This window comes from Perna viridis, chromosome 7 (assembly GCF_037379345.1).
Source record: "Perna viridis isolate PV_CMFRI_1.1 ecotype Kerala chromosome 7, ASM3737934v1, whole genome shotgun sequence".
Taxonomy (NCBI): domain Eukaryota; kingdom Metazoa; phylum Mollusca; class Bivalvia; order Mytilida; family Mytilidae; genus Perna; species Perna viridis.
This window is the reverse complement of record NC_142451.1, coordinates 25,424,866-25,448,806: the sequence shown is the minus strand read 5'-3', so window position 1 is coordinate 25,448,806 and position 23,941 is coordinate 25,424,866. Positions and strand designations below refer to the sequence as shown.

General features: G+C 31.7%; 2 protein-coding genes across 2 annotated transcripts; both read left to right on the top strand.

The window, feature by feature from the left end:
* Positions 1–751: 751 nt before the first annotated feature.
* On the top strand, positions 752–14,185 carry LOC148611975 (von Willebrand factor D and EGF domain-containing protein-like). Its single transcript, XM_088595345.1, has 15 exons — positions 752–788; positions 1,528–1,718; positions 2,388–2,461; positions 3,448–3,718; positions 6,381–6,601; positions 6,988–7,100; positions 7,302–7,354; positions 8,026–8,128; positions 8,430–8,605; positions 8,929–9,197; positions 9,630–9,735; positions 10,347–10,455; positions 11,045–11,172; positions 12,057–12,174; positions 13,919–14,185. Exons 1-15 carry the CDS (start codon positions 752–754, stop codon positions 14,101–14,103), a joined length of 2,154 nt encoding a protein of 717 aa, XP_088451471.1. The 3' UTR covers positions 14,104–14,185.
* Positions 14,186–16,752: 2,567 nt separating this feature from the next.
* On the top strand, positions 16,753–22,061 carry LOC148611974 (arginine kinase-like). Its single transcript, XM_088593033.1, has 6 exons — positions 16,753–17,007; positions 17,457–17,716; positions 18,304–18,452; positions 19,225–19,390; positions 19,897–20,080; positions 21,257–22,061. Exons 1-6 carry the CDS (start codon positions 16,860–16,862, stop codon positions 21,400–21,402), a joined length of 1,053 nt encoding a protein of 350 aa, XP_088449159.1. The 5' UTR covers positions 16,753–16,859; the 3' UTR covers positions 21,403–22,061.
* The last annotated feature ends 1,880 nt before the right edge of the window (positions 22,062–23,941 follow it).

The window sequence follows — 23,941 nt, the reverse complement described above, 5'->3', positions numbered from 1 at the left end:
ATTTTATATCTTTTTGGTAGGATGTCTTCATCTTCATATGATATATAGACGAAATGAAACATTTTAAGAGAGTCATTCGATCAGTAGAAAGAACTGAGTGATACTACATAAGGATGTTTACAATAAAATTTATTGTGTGAGGTACTATCTAAATAACAAAGAGTCCATTGGCAAAACATTAACATAGCAGTTATGACGAAGACTGTTATCATACACGCCAACCGCTGCATGTAACAGATCACCTTAATAAAATAATTAAATATCCCCATTCATATTTTTCGACAGTCCACTAAATCTGATTTTTTTCTAAAACAAATTAAGAAAATAAAATCGCCTAATCGAAGAGACGTGTGAAATTTTAACAAAATCTACCAAAAAATAAAATCATACAAAATATTATTTTTTCCCTGTATTATCTCTACGTACTGTTTCCCAAATCTCTTAAAGTTTTACATGAAATCCTTTAATAAAAATTGAAGCGTAACAGAGATTTTGTTCTTTTAAATAACAAGATACGAAATAAAATCTTGAATGGTGAAGACCAAACCCTCTTATGTCCAGAGCGTTGCTTGTAAGTCTATTGTACGAAGCACGCATTATTAATGGGCAAATCAATTTTTTCACATATCAAATTAATCTAGTTCACAAAATTTTCTTTCAAATGATACCGTTCCATCCGACATTGCAAGATAATTAAATCTTAACTATAATACTTTCTGGCAATGTCAGTTGGAATAGTTATTTTGCAAAAATGAGATCAAATTTATCAGAACTCTACAGCCTAAATGGTAACTAAAGGGATGACTGATACGCATTAGAGGTTTCTGACCGACCGTCTTCAGAGCAAAAACAGGACAAATTTTGCTTTGTTCACATTCGCTTGCCACGAATGTTTAGGAAATTGCTGATATTGTACATCTTTAAAAATGCTGAAAGTTTGATCATTTTAGCAACGAATGATCTCACTGTAATGTTGATTTAGTAACATTTTCATTCGTTTCAAAGTAATTTACCTAATGCACCATGCCTGTTCTCAAAAAAATAACCTAGATCTGCATAAGGCGCAAGACACGGTGGTATTGACATCCATTGATATTCAAATTATTTTAAGATATAGTTTTGTTATGTAGCCTGACAAAAAGGATTACTGTTAATATTAAATTCAAGTATTCAAAGCTTTTCTTACACGCAAGCAGACAAAATTCAGTAGAAATATGTAACATTAAAACTCCCTAATGAGAATTTCTTTTGTCAATCTGTGGAGATAAAATTCCGAAAATATTTCTCATGCATTAGAAAACCAAATGCAGTAGAGAATATGAATTCTTTTGAAAACTATTCTAAGGAAAAATTTATAAAACTCAAACTGACTAAAATGGTATTTTAATATACAACAACGATTATTATGAATTTTGTTTCATAGAATCTTGAAAGTCCAACAGCAACATTTCAACATTTTTGATAGTTTATTTCTGATTTATATTACCACTAAAATCTTTACATTATTGAAGGGTTCTCTTTTTTCAGACATATTAACAAGTAAATGTAGGTATGAACTTGCATATGATCCTAACACTAAGACATACAGAGGCACAGTTAAAGTGAAGGCAACTCGTGACTTCATTGATGATAAGAATAGACACCATGAATTAGTGTTCAAGCCAATATTTAGTATCGAACATGAGATGTGGCGAAATTATAAAATTTCACCAGTGCAGGTAAACCATTATGGTAAAATGATCATTTTTCTTCATAATAATTCCTTCACAAATCTCACGAATTCGATTTTATGTATATGTACACATACATTAGGTGTTGATTTACCCAATTGTGTTACATTGATACAAACATAAGCGTTGATCTTAAATACAGAAAAAATAACGGATATGCAGAAACGAAACCAATGTAACAGAGTGTAACCTAGATACGAAATAGGTAATACATTAAGATTTCATAAACAAGTCTTCGACAAGTGTAAACACACTTTTAATTACTTTTAATTTTTAACATTCTTTTGATTACCGCTAAAACCTTGGTTCCCTTGATTACTCTTTAAGTAATAAAATACACGGTAACAGAACATTTACACTCCTTCAAAACAAACTAAAAAGTTAAATAACGACAGAAAGACACATCAATAACCAACATATTCTGACTGTGGACAGGCGCATGTCTGCGTTTTGTCCACTTATGAAATATGATATTTAAATAATGGTTCGAAGTTCTAGTTTTCTCTTTCGATATATCCCAACGTGGCATGAACATTTATGTGATCAAAGCACTGGACACTTCGCTGGAACGAATATTTTGTACTTAAAATGAAAATTACAAAATTCAAATTTTCGTTTAGTTGTTAACAGTATCAATTATTACTTTCGCGGATTTAGATCCACACCATTGATGTAAAAAGTGGGTCATGCCAGGGAAACTCGGACCCCCATTGGATTGGAATTGATAAAAAGTAAGCAATTACAATAAAGTGTATAAGTATCAAGCCGACATTAATTAACATAGGCTAAAACATAAATTGTCTTAATTTGAATAGCTCTGTCTCATAAACTGGTACAATACTTTTTTGTATCTCAATCTGACATAATTTTAAAAGATTGGAGCTTTGTAAAATGTTAAAATCAAATCGGTACAATGTTTCACTTTAAATGCATATGTATCAAAAAATTACTATGATCTTAACCACCTAAAGTCTGCATAAAAAGTGTTTAATCATTTTTCATATGACGACAGATGCATTACTTGACAAATTTTGACAGATTTTTGAAACTTTAAGAACTTTAATGAAAACACATTTAAAATTAACTTACATTTTGATTGATGTCATGCTATTGTAGCAAACTTTAAAGGTGCCTTGGCATATTTTCATATGAAACCCTATGAGGGAATAAAGGCGGATCCAAAGATTTTCAAAAGGGAGATTTGATGGGAGTTTCAAACTACTAGTCGTTCAATGTTACTACGAACTTCCTAATTTTTCAACAAATGGAGGGTTCTTACTCCCAGAACCACAGGACCCGCTACTGGGAGTAAAATCTTTGTAAAGTTCGCCATACAAAGAAGACGTCACATAACAAAAAAAAATTTGAAGAAAAGATCAAAACATGTACAGAAAAAAATTAAAACCATACTGCCAATCTGTTTACAATTAAGTAAAACACAATGTTTGGTTGTTTGTTTTTGTTTTTGTTTTTTGGGGGTTTTTTTGTTTTGTTTGTTTTGTTTTTGTTTGTTTGTTTTTTTTCATGTTTGCGTTTTAATCATCCTACAATTACATTTTTAAGGTTAACGTCATAGAATAAATATTTTCGATTTTTGTATGTTTTTGAAATCCATATTTTGTAGATTATTAATTGGTGTTATACGGGGTAATTATCCAAAAAAAAAAGATGCAAAATTAATTATCGATTCGAACTGATCACATTTTTTTTGTTTCAGTCGGTACAACACTTACGAAGTAGGTGATTTTGTTATGTATAGAAGCACATGCCCTGATAGAAACTTTGAGGTTCAGGTAAGGACTTGGGCATGTGGTGCATATCATCCTTGCATTTGTGGTGTTGTTGCCAGAGAAGATAATGACGAAGTTAAAATTGATATGTGTGAACGCAAACAAAACGCAGTGGCACATCCTGAAGTTGTATCACTTGGTCTGCATCCTCTGGAAGTTACTACCGTAGATATGGACAGCAGTGGAAAGCATTTTAACGTATGTTTTCATCATATGTTTTACCATGCTTATCAGAAAATGATTTATTTCAAATATTTAATACAAACATTCTTGAGTACAAGTGTAGGTAATGGGCGGCTCAAATTAGACTTAAATTGGTCTTTTTTTTTCTTTTTTGGGGGGTTGGGGGGGTGGGGTCTCAAATATATTCAATCCATCTACTACAACCGAAAAGCTATTTAAATTAATCCTGAAGGGTCTGTGACGTAGACATTTTTTACTGGTAATATTGGGAACAAATGCAGGAGAATTTACTAGCATTTTTCATAGTGCATTTCAACTAAATTTCACCTTTCAAAATCTTATGAAAGGCAAACTTTACAAACACTTTCATTTTGCCTGATTCTTAGACAGAGAAGTGCTTAAAATACATATACGTACAGAAGTAAAAATCCGAATAAATACTGACTTTATTGAAAGTGTTTGTAAGGCAAAATGGGATAAAAAAAAACATAAACATGCATGTCAAACACCCCACAGATTTGACTATGTAATATCACAGAAGGATACTTTCTATATTTGAAAAGACCATTATTTGATCTCTGCATCACTTGCTTTGTTCAGGAATTTTTCAATAGAATGTTAGAAAAATGAGGTTTCAGACAGAGTTAGTTATCAGCTCCTGAAATGTTCATTTTAGTGCATTTCAAAGAAATTATAATGCAATGCACCAATATGATAGAGCAAATATTGTTTTTTTTCCTTGATTCTGGTGGAGAAAATAGTCAATATCAAAATGATGGGTTTTTTTTATTCTATGTTTCACCTACTGCTTGATGCTTACAGAAACTGGCAATGAACCTTGTTTTAAATCTCTTCTTCTTTGTAATTTAATCTTCTGATACTTGTACAAAAATAACATTCTGTGATATAAGAATGTCGAAATTCTGTCAAATCTTATGGAGGTAGACCTAGGGTAAGGCACACAACTCTTACAAATTATTGAAACGTTTGTATTCAGCATTTTACACCTATCTCATGTGAACATCAAAGTAACTTGGACTGATTTCATTCTTTTTCAAATGAAAGCTTGATAGGCTTTGGTGAAAATAAATATGATACCAGCATATCACTGATTTTAAGAAGTATGTCCCTTACCCTAGGTCTACCCCTTAAAGCTGGTAGATGTCTAACCTATTCAAATTTATGGTTTCATTTCATTTAATCATTTTTATAAAACACGCGGACATTTATGACTTAGGCAAAAGAGGACTAACAAAAGAAGTTGAAACAATATGGTACCAAACTTCGTTAGGGCATTAATAAAACCGTTTCAAAAAAAAAGGAGAAAAAAAAACCGCCAACGTAACATGTGTTTACCTACACCCCCTTCAATTGTCACAAGAGCATATAAAATCATTTTCTGTGCATCCATGACTTTTCTTTACTTTTCGAAAGGTGACCATCTTTGGAATTTTCTAAATAACTGATTGAATTGTTTTGAACCCAATTCTCAATGATAGTTTTCTTATATTTTACAATTTTTCAGTCTTTGAACGGGCGTCATTTTGAATTTTTGAAAATGATGCATACCTTCATATTGTGGCATTTTATTGAAAAGTTAAGTTGCATTCGATATTGTCATTTATGAGAAAACTCGCGGGCAATTGTAGGTTAGTCAGAAAAAGAAGAGTAATGAAACGTGTTAAAACAATGTATTCATAATTTTCCTTTTGGATAACACAGCAATACATTTTCTATTGGGGAACACGGTCATGGGACTTTGTTTAGATAAAATTCTTCATATGTTTCCCATAGTTAGGGAAAAATAATTATAAATGAAAGTGACCAATATCCTTCGTATTTTCTTTTCTTTGTTTGTACGCCCTTCAACAATTTTGATGAGCTCCAAAGCTGATGATTAGTATGAACTGCATATTTAAACTATTTAAACATAAATAACATGTGCATATTTGATAAAAAAAAACAGTAAACTGAAAGATACAAGGAAGTTGATCGCATAGATCTGTATATTAAATGCCAGAACTATAGACAAAAAAATAGCACGAATAATTCGATGAACATCTGAAACATTATTTTTTGTCTGAATTATTTTTAATGCTGTCGCATTAAGTTTTAATTCACCAATGTTGTATTTTATGGTTAATTATATCCCACTTACAAGTGGTGGTTATAAAGTGAAATGGTTGTTTGTTCTTCCTTGCTTCTGTTTGCCAATCTCTTATCCGTAATTAATTCGTCACAGCAGAATGGATTAAAATGAAACTTTCACAGAATCTGTATTACGTATTATTTATTTACTATTGCGGATATTCCTTTCAAATTTTGATCTAAATCAATTTTAGCGGTCAATAGGACCATCCATCGAATAATAGATTGGTATGAAGGAGGTAGAGCTAGGGTAAGGGACAGAACCCTTAAAAATCATTGAAACGTGTGTATTCAGCATTTTACATCAATCTTATGTAAGCATCTAATTAACTTGGATTCTTTTTTTTTCTGCTTCAAACGAAAGCTTGAGAGGCTTTGGTGAAATTGAATATAATATAAACATATCACTGATTTCCTGAGTTATGTCCCTTACCCTAGGTCTACCTCCTTTTATTAGTCAGCATTGCTCTCCGATCGCCTAGATTTATTATACTTCTTTATTTATTTCTTCTCACTTCTATTCATGCAGCTAAATTTCGCATCTGGGACAAGAGTGAAAGTTGATGCCAGTGTAAGAAAGAAAAATAACTTAATGGTCGGTTGGTTAGATGTTTATATACAAGCTCCCAGTGACGATAATGGCTGTATAGAGGGCCTGTGTGGAACATGGACAGGGAAGAAGACCGACGATTTCAAAGGACCCAATGGAAACTTATATCCAGACGAAAAAAAATTCTCGCACAGCTGGGGGTACATACTTGATTGAAAAAAGATCAAGTGAAAGTTTGAAAAATATCGCTTAATGTTAGGAACTTCTAGTATTTATTGTTTAAAAAACGGTTGCACCATACCGAAATTTGAAGCATTTTTATGATTGCTATTTTGCGTTTAAAAGATTATTCGAAACTGCTGATAAGAGAACCAACAACAACGAATCCACACAGAACACTTACATTGTAAAATGTAATATAAATTTCTTCTGCTTGTCTTTTGTAAAGCTACATGCCCATTTCGTGCATGGGTTGACACCTTGAGTCGAATGTGACTGCGATAGGTACAACATTTTTACATTTTTTCAATTTATTCCATCGTTTTCGTTTTTGTTACAAGTGCAATTGGTTTTTATCATAATTTAGAGTACCAATAGAACAAAGTCTTTTCTCTGTTCAACCTCCATATGACCCTAAGCTATCACGACAGCCTCATTACTGCAAATGTGGTGGGAATGGAAACATCGACTGTACAAAAGGCAAATGAGCTAACAATCCGCAAAATGGAGTAATTAACTTATATTTACTTATATTTAGAGCAGTACACGTTTTAAGCATATTTTGTTTATATGATACAAAAGCAATTAGACACAAGTGCAAAGATATATAGAAAATAACCAAATACGATGCCTATATGTAATAGATAGATAGATAGATTCACTATATGCTTTAACATTTAGGTAGATATAATGATATGTCTAATACGATGAGATATTCTCGGGATATTTTTTCTGCAAGATCGACACGATATTGACGTTAAATCAACAATAACCGATTGCAAATATTTATTTTCCACTATATCGATATTTGAAAGTTTATGACCTGTGCTATCTAACTGTAGATATTTTGTTGGGTTTTTTAATGCATTGTGTTGTATGCTGTTTAAAAACTTTGGTTTATTGGCTCTACCGTGGTATCTTGTTTTTCAGTTTTGACTTCCACTATTTAAACTAACCTTTTATTCAATTCAAAGACAAGTATTGATTTGAATACATCAATGACCCGAAATTAATAAAGTCAAATAAATAAACAGATGAAAATACGATGCTCAAGACTTTTTATTTTATTGTTTTCCGTTTTTATTTGAAACAGTCTAATTCAAATATGCAGCTCCGATTTCTATTCATTTGCTTGCGAACAAGTAAAAGTACAAGCAATTAACCATGATTAAAGGGAAGGATAAGACAGATAATTAAAAAGACAGGTACTGTGCAAATAGAAATGAAGACAAAAAAATACAGAAAAAAATAAAAACATAGACCACTTCAATTAATAACACACCTGGTTTTAGAATTGAACCTGTTTATTTGTTTGTTTGTTTTGTTTTGTTTTGTTTTTTTGTTGTTTTTTTTTTTGTTTTGTTTTTTTTGTTTTTTTTTTTTTTTTTTTGTCGTTTTTACATAGAAATGCCCCGGTGGTCATTGTGTTAACCTCAATAACAAACTACATCCTCGTCGGTCAATTGATTCAGAAGCAGATGCAGTAAGAGAAAAACAGATTCGGAACGGTACGAATACTTTTATGTTATAATTACTCCACAACGTATCTTGACAAGATGAGAGCTGATACTTTGACCTTCAAAAAAATTCAATTATTCTTTGAGATATGAGATTCTTTCCAACTCGTATTAAATTAACTCTTTACTATCAATAATCCTATTCATAAGAGAGCATATTTAGTTGTTGAATTCTCAAACCATTAATTCTTTGATTCTATTAGACGGGCTGATTGAAACACACATATGTTGCTGTACTCCGTTTAAAGATATGATTTAAAAAGTAATCTTAACGTTGTTATCGATATTTAAGCGATAGCAAGAAGTTCAACTCCTACGTGGCCAACAACGACTGGAATTACTCAATCCCAGGCCAGAACAATGTGTGAACATGCGCTTCAGCAGTCTAGCACATACACGTATTGTGGTGCAAGTCATGAAAACATCCCATTTAGTGCCTTTTTGGCCAACTGCATGGATGATATATTGGTGAGGGAATCATTCAGATAATATTTCTAAGTACAGATAAAACTTATTGAAACTCATTTTCCTTCAATATCATTTACTATCCAGTTTGATTCATGTAATGAAGTAATCGAACACAAGGAGTTGGGTAAAAACAAGTCAAAACTACTAATCTTTTAAAATATTATTAATAATGCATGTATGTTTAGTTTCAATAATACTTGTATTTTTTTTTTTTTTTTTTTCAATGAAAACGACAATCATTTTTAAACCGTCTCTTTTCTTTAATAAGAATGATTACATATTGAGCTTTTACTTATTACTTCTATAACAGTATTGTGTTTCAGTATTCTGGTGGAGATGACTTTATGATTTCTCAAATGAATTCATATGACAATGCATGTCTAGACACATTATATAGAAACATTAGTAACTATAACCTAAACAGTTACGGTGACTTGGTTATTGCCTTGAACGTTGATGAATTATCTTGTCCCAACAACTGTGATAGAAAAGGTAGATGTGTCAGAGGGAAGTGTATCTGTAATCCTGGTTTTATATCGGTGGATTGTTCTGTCAAGGCCAATGTACCCCCCACTGTACATTATATAAAGGGGTAAGATAACAATATAATGCGGAAGAGACGAGGTTATACGAGACTTTTCTTTTTTCTCTAATAATGACATAGGCTAAGGGGAAACCGATTTTTACCCAAACTGCGCGTTTAATTCTTATAATTATGTATTATTCTATAGCAAAATGTGTATCTCGCTCTACAATTTTGAATATTTGATGGCAACAACGAAATAACATGAACCGAGAGGTTTTGTGAAATACGCTGTTTATTTTATTTTATTTGCTTTTGTTTTGTTTGTTTTGTTTTGTTTTTTTTGTTTTTATTTTTTTTGTGTGTTTTGTTTTTGTTTTTTTGTTTCTTTGGCGGGTTGTTGTTGTTTTATTTGCCTTATGTACATTATGTACTTTGTTTATCTATTGTTTTAATTCCTTTTCGATGTTAAATAGTTAAATTTGTTTCGTTCTTTTCTAGAGGAGGCACTTGTGACATACACACCGGAGGCTGTGAGAAAACTAACATCATCGTCGATAATTTGCACATGTCACAAAACCTCAAATGTCGTTACCAGAAGGTCAATGTATGTATTTTAGAAATTAAAATTTAATGTATAATATCTAAGTGTAGCGTTTTTCAGTTAGATAATAATTTTATCAAAACAGGCGCATTGGCCTCGTCAAAGGAAAATGATGGAAGTAGTCTCTTTAGCATTGATAGTAAATTTTTAGTAGATTTGACTATGACATGCCTTGCTGTACGGAAGAAAGTCATACATTTATTCGTACCTAATGAAATTCTGAAAATGGCGATACATCCGTGAGAGGTGTTTATTGCTTATTGTATTTTCACTCGTTCATTGTAATAAAGAAGGAATTTCTAAATACGCATGTGAGGAATTCACTAAAAATCGTAAGTACTGATATAAAAAGTTAGTATTATTATGACGTCCTTACTTACGATTAAAAGGGATTGTTTAATGTTCAAGAGAGTGTCTAACGGTACTTAAGCATATAAAATCCAGGTAAGGATATGATTAATCTTCCCTGTCAGAATTATTTCTACAGTGTTTATTTCTGTTATGTTTGCATAAGATAAAAGAAAAATATGAAAAAAAAACAAATGTGTTGTGGATTAGGAATTAGAATAAGTTGTGTATATTTCGAACTTTTTTTTCATTAATTTCCATTTTAGAAGCAAAATGGTAAACTTGTTCCTACCGGCCAATACACTGTGACTCAAGCTGTGTTTAAGACTTTCTTGGAGGTTGAGCGTGCTGTCCCAGCGTCAACTATTGGACTGAGTTAGTAACTATTTAAGTACCATTTTAGTTTTTATATTCTTCAAATTCCACTGCTCTTTGCTCGAAATAATTAATTTAAATTTAAAAACCTGAAAAGATAGCTACCAAGGACTGCATGTCACTGAAGTTCGACAATTTAAAGATTATATTTGAAGAGATACATTATAACAATATACAAAATAAAAAAATACAAAAGACATGCACTAATAAGGTATTTTATTAGCGGAAACCTCATAGAAAAATTCACACTATTTAAATCAGATAAGTACTTCCGTTGGTATATTTTCCAGATCAAGAACTCAAGCAAAATATATTTCATCTAGTTAACATAGTTCGGTACTGGTTTTTTTTTTTTTTGCGTCCTTCTTCGGTATGTTTGGTTTTGAGTTCCTGTTGCATATATATATATATGATTTTTTTTTTATTATCGTACTTTCTGAGTATCAGGTTGTAATGCTGCTGATAAGACGTTTCTCCTTAAAACATATGCATACCAGAATGTGTCTTATTGATAAGAGATATCTTTGTATTCAGGGATCATTGACATACGTAAATGTATGACGTCTGTACGTCTGTTTCTGAATTACAGATTCATCAGTGAAGATGTACAAAGTTTCTGTAACGACTGACGGTCAGAGATGGAGTTCAGAGAAAGACTTAACCGTATATGATTCAAAGTGTAAAACTTGCAATAGCCACGGTGTCTGTACGCAAAAGGTACTTCATCACATAAATGTTAACCTAGTGTTTTTTCGTCGTAATATCTGTTCTCTTTGAATTTTCCATTGTAATAATACGAACAATTCTTTATCTTATATTCAATATTTATTCTGCAATTCAAATATACATTATATAGAATTCAAGGTGTTTAAATTAAAACCTCATAGGTTTATAAATCATATTCTGGCATTATGAAAAATACACATATCTTCTAAGATGTGAAAGTCAACTCCTTACAGACTAAATGTCAAAGTCAATTTAAGACTAGTGAAAATCCCAAATTTATTAATGTCAAAGTGCAAAATTAGAGGTGGAGAGTTACAAAACGTCCTTATTACTCCGTATCAATTTCCATGTTACTATAAAATAATCATAAACTTATTCAAAGCAGCATTCTTAATATCACATTACCTAAGCTAAAATTATTTCTCAAGAAGTTTCATTGTCTTATCACGGTCTTTCTGATTTTGATTTAAAGCAAAACATTTACAAGGAAAAACTGAAAGGGAAGATATTATCTCCTTTTTTTGGTAAAATGAAATTTTCAGCACGTTTTCCTTAGTGATTTCCTTGATTTTTAGACTCTTCAAAACAGTTATTTTACTTACTATATGCATGTTGCTCTTACTAAATAATGTATTTGTTAGAGTTGAACTTGCTTTGTTAATGAAATACTAGTATATGCTGCATTTCAGAACGGAAGTCGCTTTACAAATAATGCATTGTGCATTTCAGAATTGAAATTGCTTTATAAATGGTGTATTTTGCATTTCAGCTTAACTGGTATGGTAAACATTTCAGAACGCAACTTGCTTTATAAATGGATTGTGTTACATTTCAGGTTTGAATTTGCTTTATAAATGGTGCATGTTACATTTCAGCACGGTACTTGCCTTATAAACGGTATATGTTTTATGAAAGGGGAACAAAATTCTGCACATGAAGTGTGTGAACCAACTAAAAGTACTACCGAATGGGCTAAAGTTCCTGTCGTGTCAGGTATGTTAAATCAAAGATACAGTCAGGGAAATTTGTAACACAAGCAAAAATAATGATGGGTTTTGAATCCACAGGATGTTAATGTGTTTATCCAGGTAAAGCAAATAAGGTAAACACGGGGGTTGAAGCAATTTTTGACGTACAGAATATAAACAGTAGTTCCGTTGGTCGACAATAAATTAATTTCAGAAGTAACACACTTTTTGTTTGGTTAAAAAAATTGTCCATCATCTCATAGACTATTTGTTAATATGACTGTGACGTCAAACTTTAAGAACAATTTACAAATTGAATTTTGATACAAAAAAATATATTGTAAGGAATGAAGATATAACCTCAATAACGTGGTTCACACTAACTAAATCAAAATACGTTGGAAATAGGAGGAAGTCTTTACATTTAAGGTAAAAAGCCATTCCCAGATAAACACACAAATATTGTTATGATAAATTTATGTGAATTACTTATACTTTAATTCACACTTGAATTTTATACATATAATAATAATCATTTGTTCTTTCAAAACAAAAATAACAGCGAAAGTGTCATTACGTTATCAGTGGGTACTCCACGTGTATCAGTGGATAGAAATTATATAATGCACCATATAACCTCTGTGTCTAACGTTAAAAAAACAATTTTACGTCTTTTTTTTCCTTTTTTGTGGGAGTCCATATTGCAGATGCTTTTGTTTTTTTGTCAGCTGACGTTTAATTTTCATCTCCGTTTTGATATATGATTCTTTCATTCTTTTAGCAGTAGTTTAATGCGGTATGTCTCTCTTCTCTGTTTGCAAGTTTTAGTCATGCCTTTGAATTTTGATATTTACTATATCGTTCTGTCCTATTTAAATGCAGTATTCTTTTCAACACCACAAAAGAATAGACTTTCAATACGGTACACTAGTAGTTCAAAGTTTTATTAATGAAAATCTTGAAAACAGATGGAGGAAAATACATTTAGCGAAACAACTAATTTAAGCGTTTAAAAAAATTAGACTTTTCTATTTGTAAGTTCTAATTAAGTAATCTAATAAAATAAGAGAAAAATGCGAATACTATGATTAAAACTCAAATGTTAAGAAAGTGAATAATTAGATAAGATAACACAGATATAGATCATATTTAGGAAAAACAAGGTTAAGATTTTCGCTGTTCTATTCAAGAATAAAAAGGTTTTCAAAAGGTTGTGAAATCTTTCCAGATCTTTCATGCTAGAACAATATAAGAAGAAAAAACAGATGGGTCAGTGTGCTCGTTTTTGAGGTATAAACATTTGACATTTTGGCGGGAAAGGGATTTCCCTACATTTTCCATAGTAGGTGTTACCTATTAAAACCTGGAAGTAATAATATGGATTTCAACAAATAAAATTCTAAGGTATGTCTTATGAAAATATGAAAGGAAAACTGGGGGTCACTGGGCAAAAATTATCAATGCTATGAAATGGGTAAAACCAGAGGAGTCCGAAAATCTGAATGAGGAATATCTGAACATGAGCAGCGAACATCCTTAGATGAAAAACTTTGTTTTCTATAATATAGTTTGGGTTGCTCATTGATTACTTTGTATGTGTTTTCCTTAGGCTTAATTGTGTTATCATGGGATTTTGTCTGCTTCCCGTTTAGTCTTATTTCCTAGATTATCAATTTACCGTTATTTGTGTAATCGTAATCTTCTCGCTTTTACTTTTCATGTATGTAGTCATTTAAATATAATCATGATTTTTATCATTATTTTTATAGAGATAGACTATTACACCGCTACGTTCAGTGGATGTAAATGTGGATATAAACCTTCCTCCTTCACATGTGCCTGTTGCCAGAATGGTGGATGTCAGTGTGGTGCCCTCCAACCGAACCAATGTACTCACTGCCGGGAACCGGAATCCTGCGGCACTATTCCAGAGTTATTTCCCCCTCCATCTTAATAGGTCATCAAATCACCGTATCCGGAATTCTTCCTTAAGTAATACCGGACTTTATTTGTAACATTAAATTCTGTTCTGGTCACTTTTTGTTATTGTGTTTAATAAACATGCAAGAGAATAACTGGAACACTGAGATTTCAATCTGGAGTATAATCACGGCCAATCACATAAGACAGCGTAAAAATCATATATAAGCGATCAGTGTGCTCTTGAACGCGTGGCTATTTGAAAGACTTTTAAGTTTTAAATATATTGATTATGTAAAGATTCATTAGAAATCAGATGACAAGGAGGCCAGTATATGTCTGAGGATCAATGCTCTAACACTAGATGATATTGTTTGTTTGTAACTAAACCTTTACCTCAACAGTTCAAATATTGCTGCTAGAAAAAACTGTGAAATAAATACAACAACTTCCTGTGGCTACGCGAAAAAGAATTCAGAAAGAAATTAGCACGTTATAAATTATGACTAAAAAACAAAGTTCCCAGTATGGTTAAATGTGACATAATCAAATTAAAATAGTTGACATCCGAATAAAACATTTTAAGGAACACTTTCTACCTAATAACAACATCCAAAATGTATTTCCCGAAAAAAAAACACAAATTGAAAGAACTCAGCAAGGAATTTGTTTTTGTTCTCGCTGATAAAGCTGCAAATAATATTATCGTTATTTGACGTAAAATTTATATTGAAATTCTACAAAATGAAATTACGAATTCACCAATATTCCAACTGACTGAAATTTCAGAAAGTGAAATTGTGAACAAACACAAACTCGTCGCTACCTCTATACAAGCTGAGCCTAGTAGCATTGAAGTTCTTACTATTTACCGGCTGCCCAAACTCCTCTTCAAGTCATTGCTCTACAACTAGACTTTCTTTTTTACCTACTAGAGCATTCAATACCATAAAAAATAAATTTGTGTAACAAAGCTTATGAAATAGTCGCATTAACTATTTTTAGAGTGTTAACAACTCGCTTGAAGTGCTTGATAAATTGCATGCCCATATGCAATCTCACAAATCTGTTCAAATTTTGGATTTTTCAACTTTATACATTACACTTGCACATATCTTATCAAATTGGCATTTAAAAAATCTGGATGTGAATATATTTGTTCTTTTAGATAATTTTAACGTCAAACCATGTGCTCTACAATATTACGATAAAATTTCAGATTCACTAGTGAAACGAATGTAGTCGTTGAAATACTCTTATATCGTCTATTTGATGTTTCATTAAATGGTCAGATACCATTACGATTCATCTGTATTTAAAAAAATCAATATATCAAAATATCCGATATCACTGTTAGTGAAAATTCCGACGTGTTATTAATAAAATTGGTTTCTTTTAACAACACGCGCCATTTTAAATTAATTAAATAAACAAATCAAACCATAAAGAGTGTCGACAAATTAATTCTAATGGCCACGCTAATTGTTGTTAAAACACACTTCGATCATGGTTTGTAATAAAACAATCAGTTTTCTGACTAATTAGTTGACTTCGAGACATCAGGGTTAATTAACCTCGAAGTCGTATCGAGGGGATTGATTGATTACCTCGAGTTATCCGAGGTTTCGATTCATCCGAGTTCGAGTCATCCGAGGTAAAATTGTATTGGAGTAAGGGGAGTTTCGTTGGGACTTTGTAATTAGTTCGAGTTATCCGAGATTTCGACTAATCCGAGTTCGACACATCGAGGTTCGACTGTATTATCATTAATCCTCTCATAGGGTCTTTACATAGAAATTAAAACATTATATTTAAAAGCATATTTTTTGCATGACATGGATTGTGTCTTTATTGTATTTACCATTGTTCTCAACCTCGCTTGGGAAGAATTGGGATGATTTTAGATACAATAAGGACATAACTTTTTGTAGGTTTAAACTGGTCTGGAACTGGCATGTCAGTTAAATGCTAGTAGTCCTTAGTTTGTAGATATGTATAATTTATATTCAGTTTCTTTATTCCCATTGTATAAAGGGACTGTTTAGGAACTGATTTAGGTGTGTTAAATTGTATAATATTTTTTTCCACATTGGCCAGATTTTTAAGGGGTGTGATCACGCCAACGTATTTTAACCTCCCCCCCCCCGCATTTTTTGCGCCTATCCCAAGTCAGGAATTTCTGGCCTCTGCATGTCTTGTTTCGTTTTCACTTTTAAATTATTTTTAGTAACTTGAGTTAATAGGGCAACTCTTTCACTGTACCTGTGTTTGAGAGTTTTGAGGCCACCTGCAGCCTGTCCAGTGGTGTGAGGGTGTTCATTGACGTCCAATGGGTAGCCTTGGGCTGACATTTTCATCCAGGTGGTGTTTTTGTCTCTTTGACATATTCATCATACCTATTTTCGTTATATTTTTTCTGAAGTTTGCTACTTTAACATGCGCGTCCATGATACGTGATCATTTTATTTGTGATCTTTAACAATCATTCGGATTCGTGCATATTTTAATTTGAGAAGAATCACAGAGAAATAATACTGAAAATGTATTTAAAAAAATATTTATGTAAATTTATTGTTTGTGTACATGTGTACAAATGTTTAAAGTATTTATGTCACTCATATGATAATGAGGGTAATAAAGTGAATAAGGCATCCACAGAACAGCGATCAAGCAGAAAAATTTAAGAGCCTCACTCAGTAAAAATCACTATATAATCCCACAGTGCAAGTGGTTATAATAAGGCAGTACTAGGCGGAAAAAATAAAGTGAATAGATTTCATACAGGTAATAATGTCTGAACTGGAAACTCTTTGGGAGAAACTGAAAAAGAATGAAAGTAATTCGTTACTCAAGAGATATTTGACAACTGACTTATATTTAGCGTTGAAAAATAAGAAGACAACATTAGGAGCAACACTTGCAGACGTAATTCGTTCAGGTAAGGCTGCTTGATTTCAATGATTCGAGAATAATAGAATTTGAGTTTTTTTTATCAAGGGATCTATTTTGTTGTAAAGACTACCATTTTAATAAATATCCAATTATTCAGAATTTTATACACTGAAAAACTGTCTATACGTAAACGCTTTTGGACTGTAGATTCTTGTAAACAGTTCGGTTTAGTTTATCAAAATAGATTCAAATTCAAAATGATGTGAGGAGAAATAAAAAATGTCTAATATAGACAGGTATTACTGTATTTGGTATGAGGAGAATTAAAAAATGTCTGATACAGACAAGTATAACTGTGTCTGGTCTGAGGAGAATTAAAAAAAATCTGATATTGTGTTTTTTTTTTGTATTTGTTTAACTAGTCTTTTGACTTCAGTGTTGATATTCTCTTCTTTCTGATATAATGTACACTATACTAAATATATTATTATCTAGGTTGTCTGAATCCTGACAGTAACATTGGTGTCTTCTCGTGTGACCCTGAAGCATATAAGGTATTTAGGCCCCTACTCCATCCGATTATTTGTGAGTACCACGACGTAACCAGAGCGCACCATCCACCAAAACACTTCGGAAACACTGAAGACGACAAATTTCCTATTCTAGATGAAAGTGGTGAATTCATTATTTCCACAAGGATTCGTGTTGGAAGGAGTTTTGCGGGATTTCCCTTCCCTCCACTGATAACAAATTTAGTAACTATTCCTTATTACTTGTTTATAATCTTTATCCTATTCATTTTTTTAAAATCTTTTGCAATGAGATATTTTGATTTTCATTGTTGGAAAGCATGCCACCACGTATGTGAATGGTATGGGGTGATTCTAACAGTAATATGAAGTAAAATCAATTGCAGGATAAGTAAATATTTTAATTTTAATTAGATTCCAATTATTGAACTGTTACGCTATACTTGCTTGTCTTCATGTCACAACAAATTTAACAATGATGTGTATATGTACTGTGTTGTTTTTCTCTCTTGTTTGTTGGGTTTTGTTTTAACTTTGTTCATTTTCTCTCTTTTGTTTGTTGTTTTTTAACATTGTTGGTTTTTATCTGTTGTGTTTTGTTTTTTTTTCAATTTTGTTGGTTTTCTCTCTGATGTTTGTTTTCTTTAACTTTGTCGGTTTTCTCTCTGATGTTTGTTTTCTTTAACTTTGTCGGTTTTTTCTCTGATGTTTGTTGTTGTTGTCCTTGCTTCATCTTATTTCATTATCGTACTGGTATCAAGAGGTTACAAAATGTTCCAATTTCAAATATTGTATTATAATTATTTAAACAGCAAAGAACTAAGATTGTAGACCTAACCTTAGATGCCTTAGCTACCCTTGGCGATGATTATAAAGGCTGCTATATTCCAGCAGATACATTAACGGTGGAGCAGTACCAGCAGTTGGTTGATGACCATTTGATGTTCCGCAGTGATAGCCAGTAGGTTTTTTACTTGACAGAATGACACTATAACTGCAAGTTATATATAGGGAATACATTTGGTTTTCCCTTGCCTGAATTACCGTTACCAGATAAAAAAAAACACTTAGGCACAATGTAGTTAATTTGTCATTACACATTGAAAGTTTCAATCCATTCATAAATATTTAAAGTAAGTTTCTTTGTCCAGTTAACTTGTTGTAATATATAATCATTCAAGGCGAAATGATGTATCAATCAACACCTTGTCTGTGTTTCAAATAGCAATTGCGTTTCACAAACGTTCTCGTAGAAAAAATGGTGCCTTCATGCATTCAAAAAAAGTAAAAATGCTCATCGTATTTTGAATGGCGTTTTGTACAAAAGATATCTAAATGTTTGATTAATAGTATTTTCACTTTATGTTGTGTTCGACAAAGTACATATTTTTAAGATGAATATTTGGATTTTAATTCGACTTTTGCTTTTAGTTTCCGATGCCGTTTTTTCTCTATCTTCCCCACCCCACCCCACCCCTTCGACATGGTGCTTTCATCGTTGCAGCACTGTACAATAAAATGACAATTAATGAAATTACATTAAATTATATACCAAGACAAACATTTCAACATTTTTTTTCTGGTTGCTTGGTTGTTATACTCTCAACGTCAAATTGTCTACTCGCTTTTAAAGATTTGATGCATTTTGACGACCACATATATTTTGTAGTATTTATCAACAGGATAACTTACCTGTTGATATATGTTGATGTCTATTTTTGCGTGTTTGTTAGTATATCACGTGGTGCTGGGGCGTATGAGGGCTGGCCAGTTGGAAGAGGGATTTATATGAACACTGCCAGAACTTTTCTGGTTTGGTTAAATGAGGGTGATCATTTACGTATCATTTCTATGCAAAAAGGAAGTGACGTAGACACTGTTTATCGAAGACTGGCAATCGTAGGTTTTTATTTTCTATACTTTTATAATATAGTTTCTGGACTTCTGTATAACTGACTTCGTATATATTATATTTGTTTCTTTTGTGTTAATTGTCGTTTGATTTTCGTTAGATTGAGTAGACCTAGACAAATATAAGGATTATTGCAGAACAATGTAGTTTTCGGACCTTGTATTACTGACTTTGTATATATTTTGCATGTTTCTTGTGTTAATTGTCGTTTAATTTTGTAAGTTTGAGAAGGCCTAATGGCTAAGGCTAAGGCTCATTTCTTAAGTCGTGCGATATATTGGCGTGACACTGTGAACTTTTTCTCCCAAAATAAACATTTTTATCCGCATTATTGTATTTTTAGAAATTTCCTATTTGTAGGCGATAAATCCCTGTGCAGTATTCTAGACTTTTTCGGAAATCGTTTACTTGCAGTTCAATAGAGATTTTTTAATATAAATATAAAATGTTCATGTTAATCTCAGTGTTATAGTTAAGACATTTCATTTTGTAGGCCATAATGCAGTTAGAACAAAAGATTAAGTTTGGCCATGATGAAGAGTACGGTTATCTCGGAAACTGTCCAACAAATATTGGAACTTCTATTAGAGCAAGTGTCCTTATCAAAATACCCAAGCTTGACAAAAACAGAGAAATGCTTGACACTATATGTGATCAATATAACCTGCAACTCCGAGGTATATACTGTATATAGTATACGGAAGTGCATATCTAATGCAGGTGACAAATGTAGTTTTTATAATTATGCAATTTTGTTTTATCATTCTTTTTTTTTCAGAATTATAACACAAAACAAATGCTTTACCGGAAGATATGGTGACTTTTATTACGACAGATTTTCATCTAAACAATTAAACATAGAATAAATTTGATATACCCTTTTGTGCAAGGTCTATGAGCATGCCCCATGCATGATTATCGACTATCCCACAGTTGGCACGAATGTGTATACTCGTTGACGAAAAGGGTCTTAATAGGATTTGCAATAGGAACAGCTTAAGGTTAATTTGGGGGTTCCACGGCATTCTTTTTATAAACACTCATTTTTTTATTTACCATATCACATTGATTATATTCATCTATAGTTATGATCTTTCAACCATCGGTCTATCTAAATTCCATTTGAATCTAAGTGAGCCATATATTTATTTTATAATCCTTTGATGGATACCTATATTAGGTAACCACGCTCTCTGCTGATTCAGAAAGTCATGTCTTGTAATTGTGAGAGCTAATGTTGATATTTTTTTTTCAAAACATAATCAGAAATAGATATGAACAGGATTAAAACTGAAGTTTTTTAATAAATGAAATTTATAAACTTTTTGATATTGAACTTTAAACGTTTTAGCATTGATATAACAAGAGTGTCAATACAAAAACGTTCAATACACCAATGATAATGTAAACATGTTAATTAGGGTTCAAGAGTGAGTGACGTTTCAATTTAATGATAAAGCGATAAAAGTATGATTAAATTCCTGGATCTTTTGAAAACGGTAAGAAAACTCTGCCTTGAATTGCTTACTGAATACAATTTTTGCGTTGGATTTTATTATCATTTCACACTTTGGTTATTCCCTTGACTCGTGTTGATGCAGAGATTAGGGTCGAAATTATGAAAATTAGGGAAAATATCAACTTAGAAAAAAATGAATTATAAATATTTTTATAACACAATTTATGCATGATGTTTCTCTTTCAATACTCCTTAAAAACTTTTAAGACAATTTTACTCTCTTACTCGATTAAATTAATGATTTATTTCAGTGAATCAAATTATTTTCGAACAAATGAATTTAAATTTTCTTCGTTTTTCCTAACTAACATTCAAATGAATCTGTTTTACGCAGGTGTGAATGGAGAACATACGGTGAGCACTGATGGTATCTATGATGTCAGCAATAAGCGTCGTTTGGGCCTGACGGAATATGAAGCTGTCAAGGAAATGTGCTTTGGTGTGCGCAAGATTATAGAAACAGAGAAAAGTTTAAAATAACTAAATATGTTTTTGTTTTTAAAATTCGAAGAATCGATGTTCATTTTACAGACTTTTTCATTTTTTTAAAGCAGATATATTGTGTTTACAATCTCAAGTTGTTCGATCGAAATTTGTATTTAATAACACAGAAAAAACATTTTGTGTAATTTTGTAACACAGGCATACTGTACATTTTTAAGTGTGTGTAGTTGGGTTTGTTTAGTTTTTACCCAAACGATTAATCTTACAAAAAAGACATGGTAAAAATACTGTTATTTCGGAATTTAATGTTATGTTCTATTTTTTAAGTATATTAAGATTATTAGTTTTTCAAATCAGTGAGAAAACATCACCGCAATCATATTTCAAACAAACGGTTTATTTTGATGCTTTTTTTTTTAGTCTACAAATACTGTATTTTCACATCATGATAATCATTTCTGCATTCAGATCGGCACTTTTTAGAAAATCATTCATTCATTTCCCACTAAAATCAACCAAATGAAACCAATTCAAGGACGATTACTCTTGCAAAGTTCCAATTTCATGTACAATCTATATGATTTTTATCTCAAAAGTACAACGACCAAATGAAAAACTAAGACTGGTTATGTGATCAGATAGTGTTTCTGAGCAAGAAATAAAACTGAATTCGGTGGGTTTCTGACATACATGAATCACCTTATGTCTGATTTTCAGAAAGACTGCTACTTAATTACAACGTAAAGCATGTTGTATTATAATTTCTTAATTTTGCTTACTTTTTCTTAATTAATTAATTGAACAACAACGAGGATGATATAAAACTGCCTTAATCGGTTAGCTGCTCCGGTGGTATAATATCTATTTTGCCAGATTAAATTTTTGACTTTATTTGATGATGGATCGGATTAGTGTTCGGTATTTTTGTTGTTACCATTATTTAATCGAGTGATAACTCAATGCTAAATTTTGAATGCTTCTTTATTCCATTAAAGGTTTAAATTAAGAATAAAAATTAGGTATAAGATATAGAAACTTGTGCATTCCCACCACTGTCCCGGAGGAGGGTTGAACGCTCACAAACATATCACCCCGCGCCTGTACGAAGTGGTTGTCGTTGTTTCTATGCATTGTTATTCTTTTTACGTTTTTTTTCTCTCTAGATTAGGTCGATCAATTTTGTCTTTTATGAATAGTTTTACATTATTTATTTTGGGGCATTTTACAGCTTGCTTTATGGTATGGGTTTTGCCCATCATTGAAGAACGTGTGGTGACCTGTAAAAGTTTAATTGTTTGTTGCTCATAGGCAATTATACCACATCTCCTATTTACATATGTGTATATCAAGTCTAAAGGACTATCATCTGCTCTTATCATATATGGCAACACATTCTACACCAAATTCAACGTTGAATATCATTCGACCAAATACAGTATAAAGATATTGATTGCATTGACCGAGTGATACTCATCTACAGCATGAAGATTTTCAACTATAAAGCGCCATCGATGATACAGCACATATTTGCATGTTTACATCAGTTTGTTTTGTTTTCCTTATACACATATAAGTATTCTTGCGAAATAAATAGCGTGTCATAAGGATGCATTTTTAATTAGCATAGCTAAAGCTGCGGCTAAGCGGAGATTATACGGCAATATACATGTGCAAGTTAGCGGGGCGCTGCATGATTTAAACATAAATTCGTCATCCGGAAGTGATAGGTCGCTGAGAGGATGAAAAAAAAACAATAAGTGTCCCAAATAATTACTTGAAAAATGTAAACGGTTAAAATGATTACCCTACCGATGCACCTGATCCATGCATTTGAATGGAGTTCAAGTTGCTCGTTTACTTTTGTTTCTTTGTACTTATTATTTTGGTTATTTTATGTTCCTTGTCGGATGTGTATGTTTCCTTGTCTGACCTTTGTCTCTGGATTGCGTTCTTTTGTTTTCCGCCAGAATTTTGGTTTCCTTGATTACTCTTTGAACGTCTAAATGTCAAATTTAAATAGCAAATAAGGATTGGAAGAACCTAAAATGTTTACATTATGAGAGAGAAATACTAAAAAGAAACGCTGTACTCGTTTATAGGCAATGTCTACTCCATGCTATCAGTTAAAGGCACGATACATTAGTAGCCGTGTAGTTTTGTATGAATTTGTGATACTGGTAATTTGTTTGTCATATGCATTAGATGTAACAATATAAAATCAATTCGGTAGGGCACGAAAAGGATAATTTATAATTAATAAAAAATCTTTTGTTTTTGTAAATTTGTTTTCTTTAATTACAAGATAAAATCAATATTAGGATATTGTATATGTGCACGTACTGCTGTCTGGTCATTTAAAGGAGTAATGCAGGAATTCTAAGGTCAGTTTTTTTTTTTTTTCCAACATTCTAGACGACTCTTGTATAGAGACATAGTATTAACGATGGTAAATAGGTACCGAGAATGAGTATTGTAATAAAAAAAGAATATTGCGAAAAATGGTCAAACAGGACAAAACATTATACATATTTATAATTTTCAGTGGAGGCAAAATACCAAGTTGTTTTTATTTCCT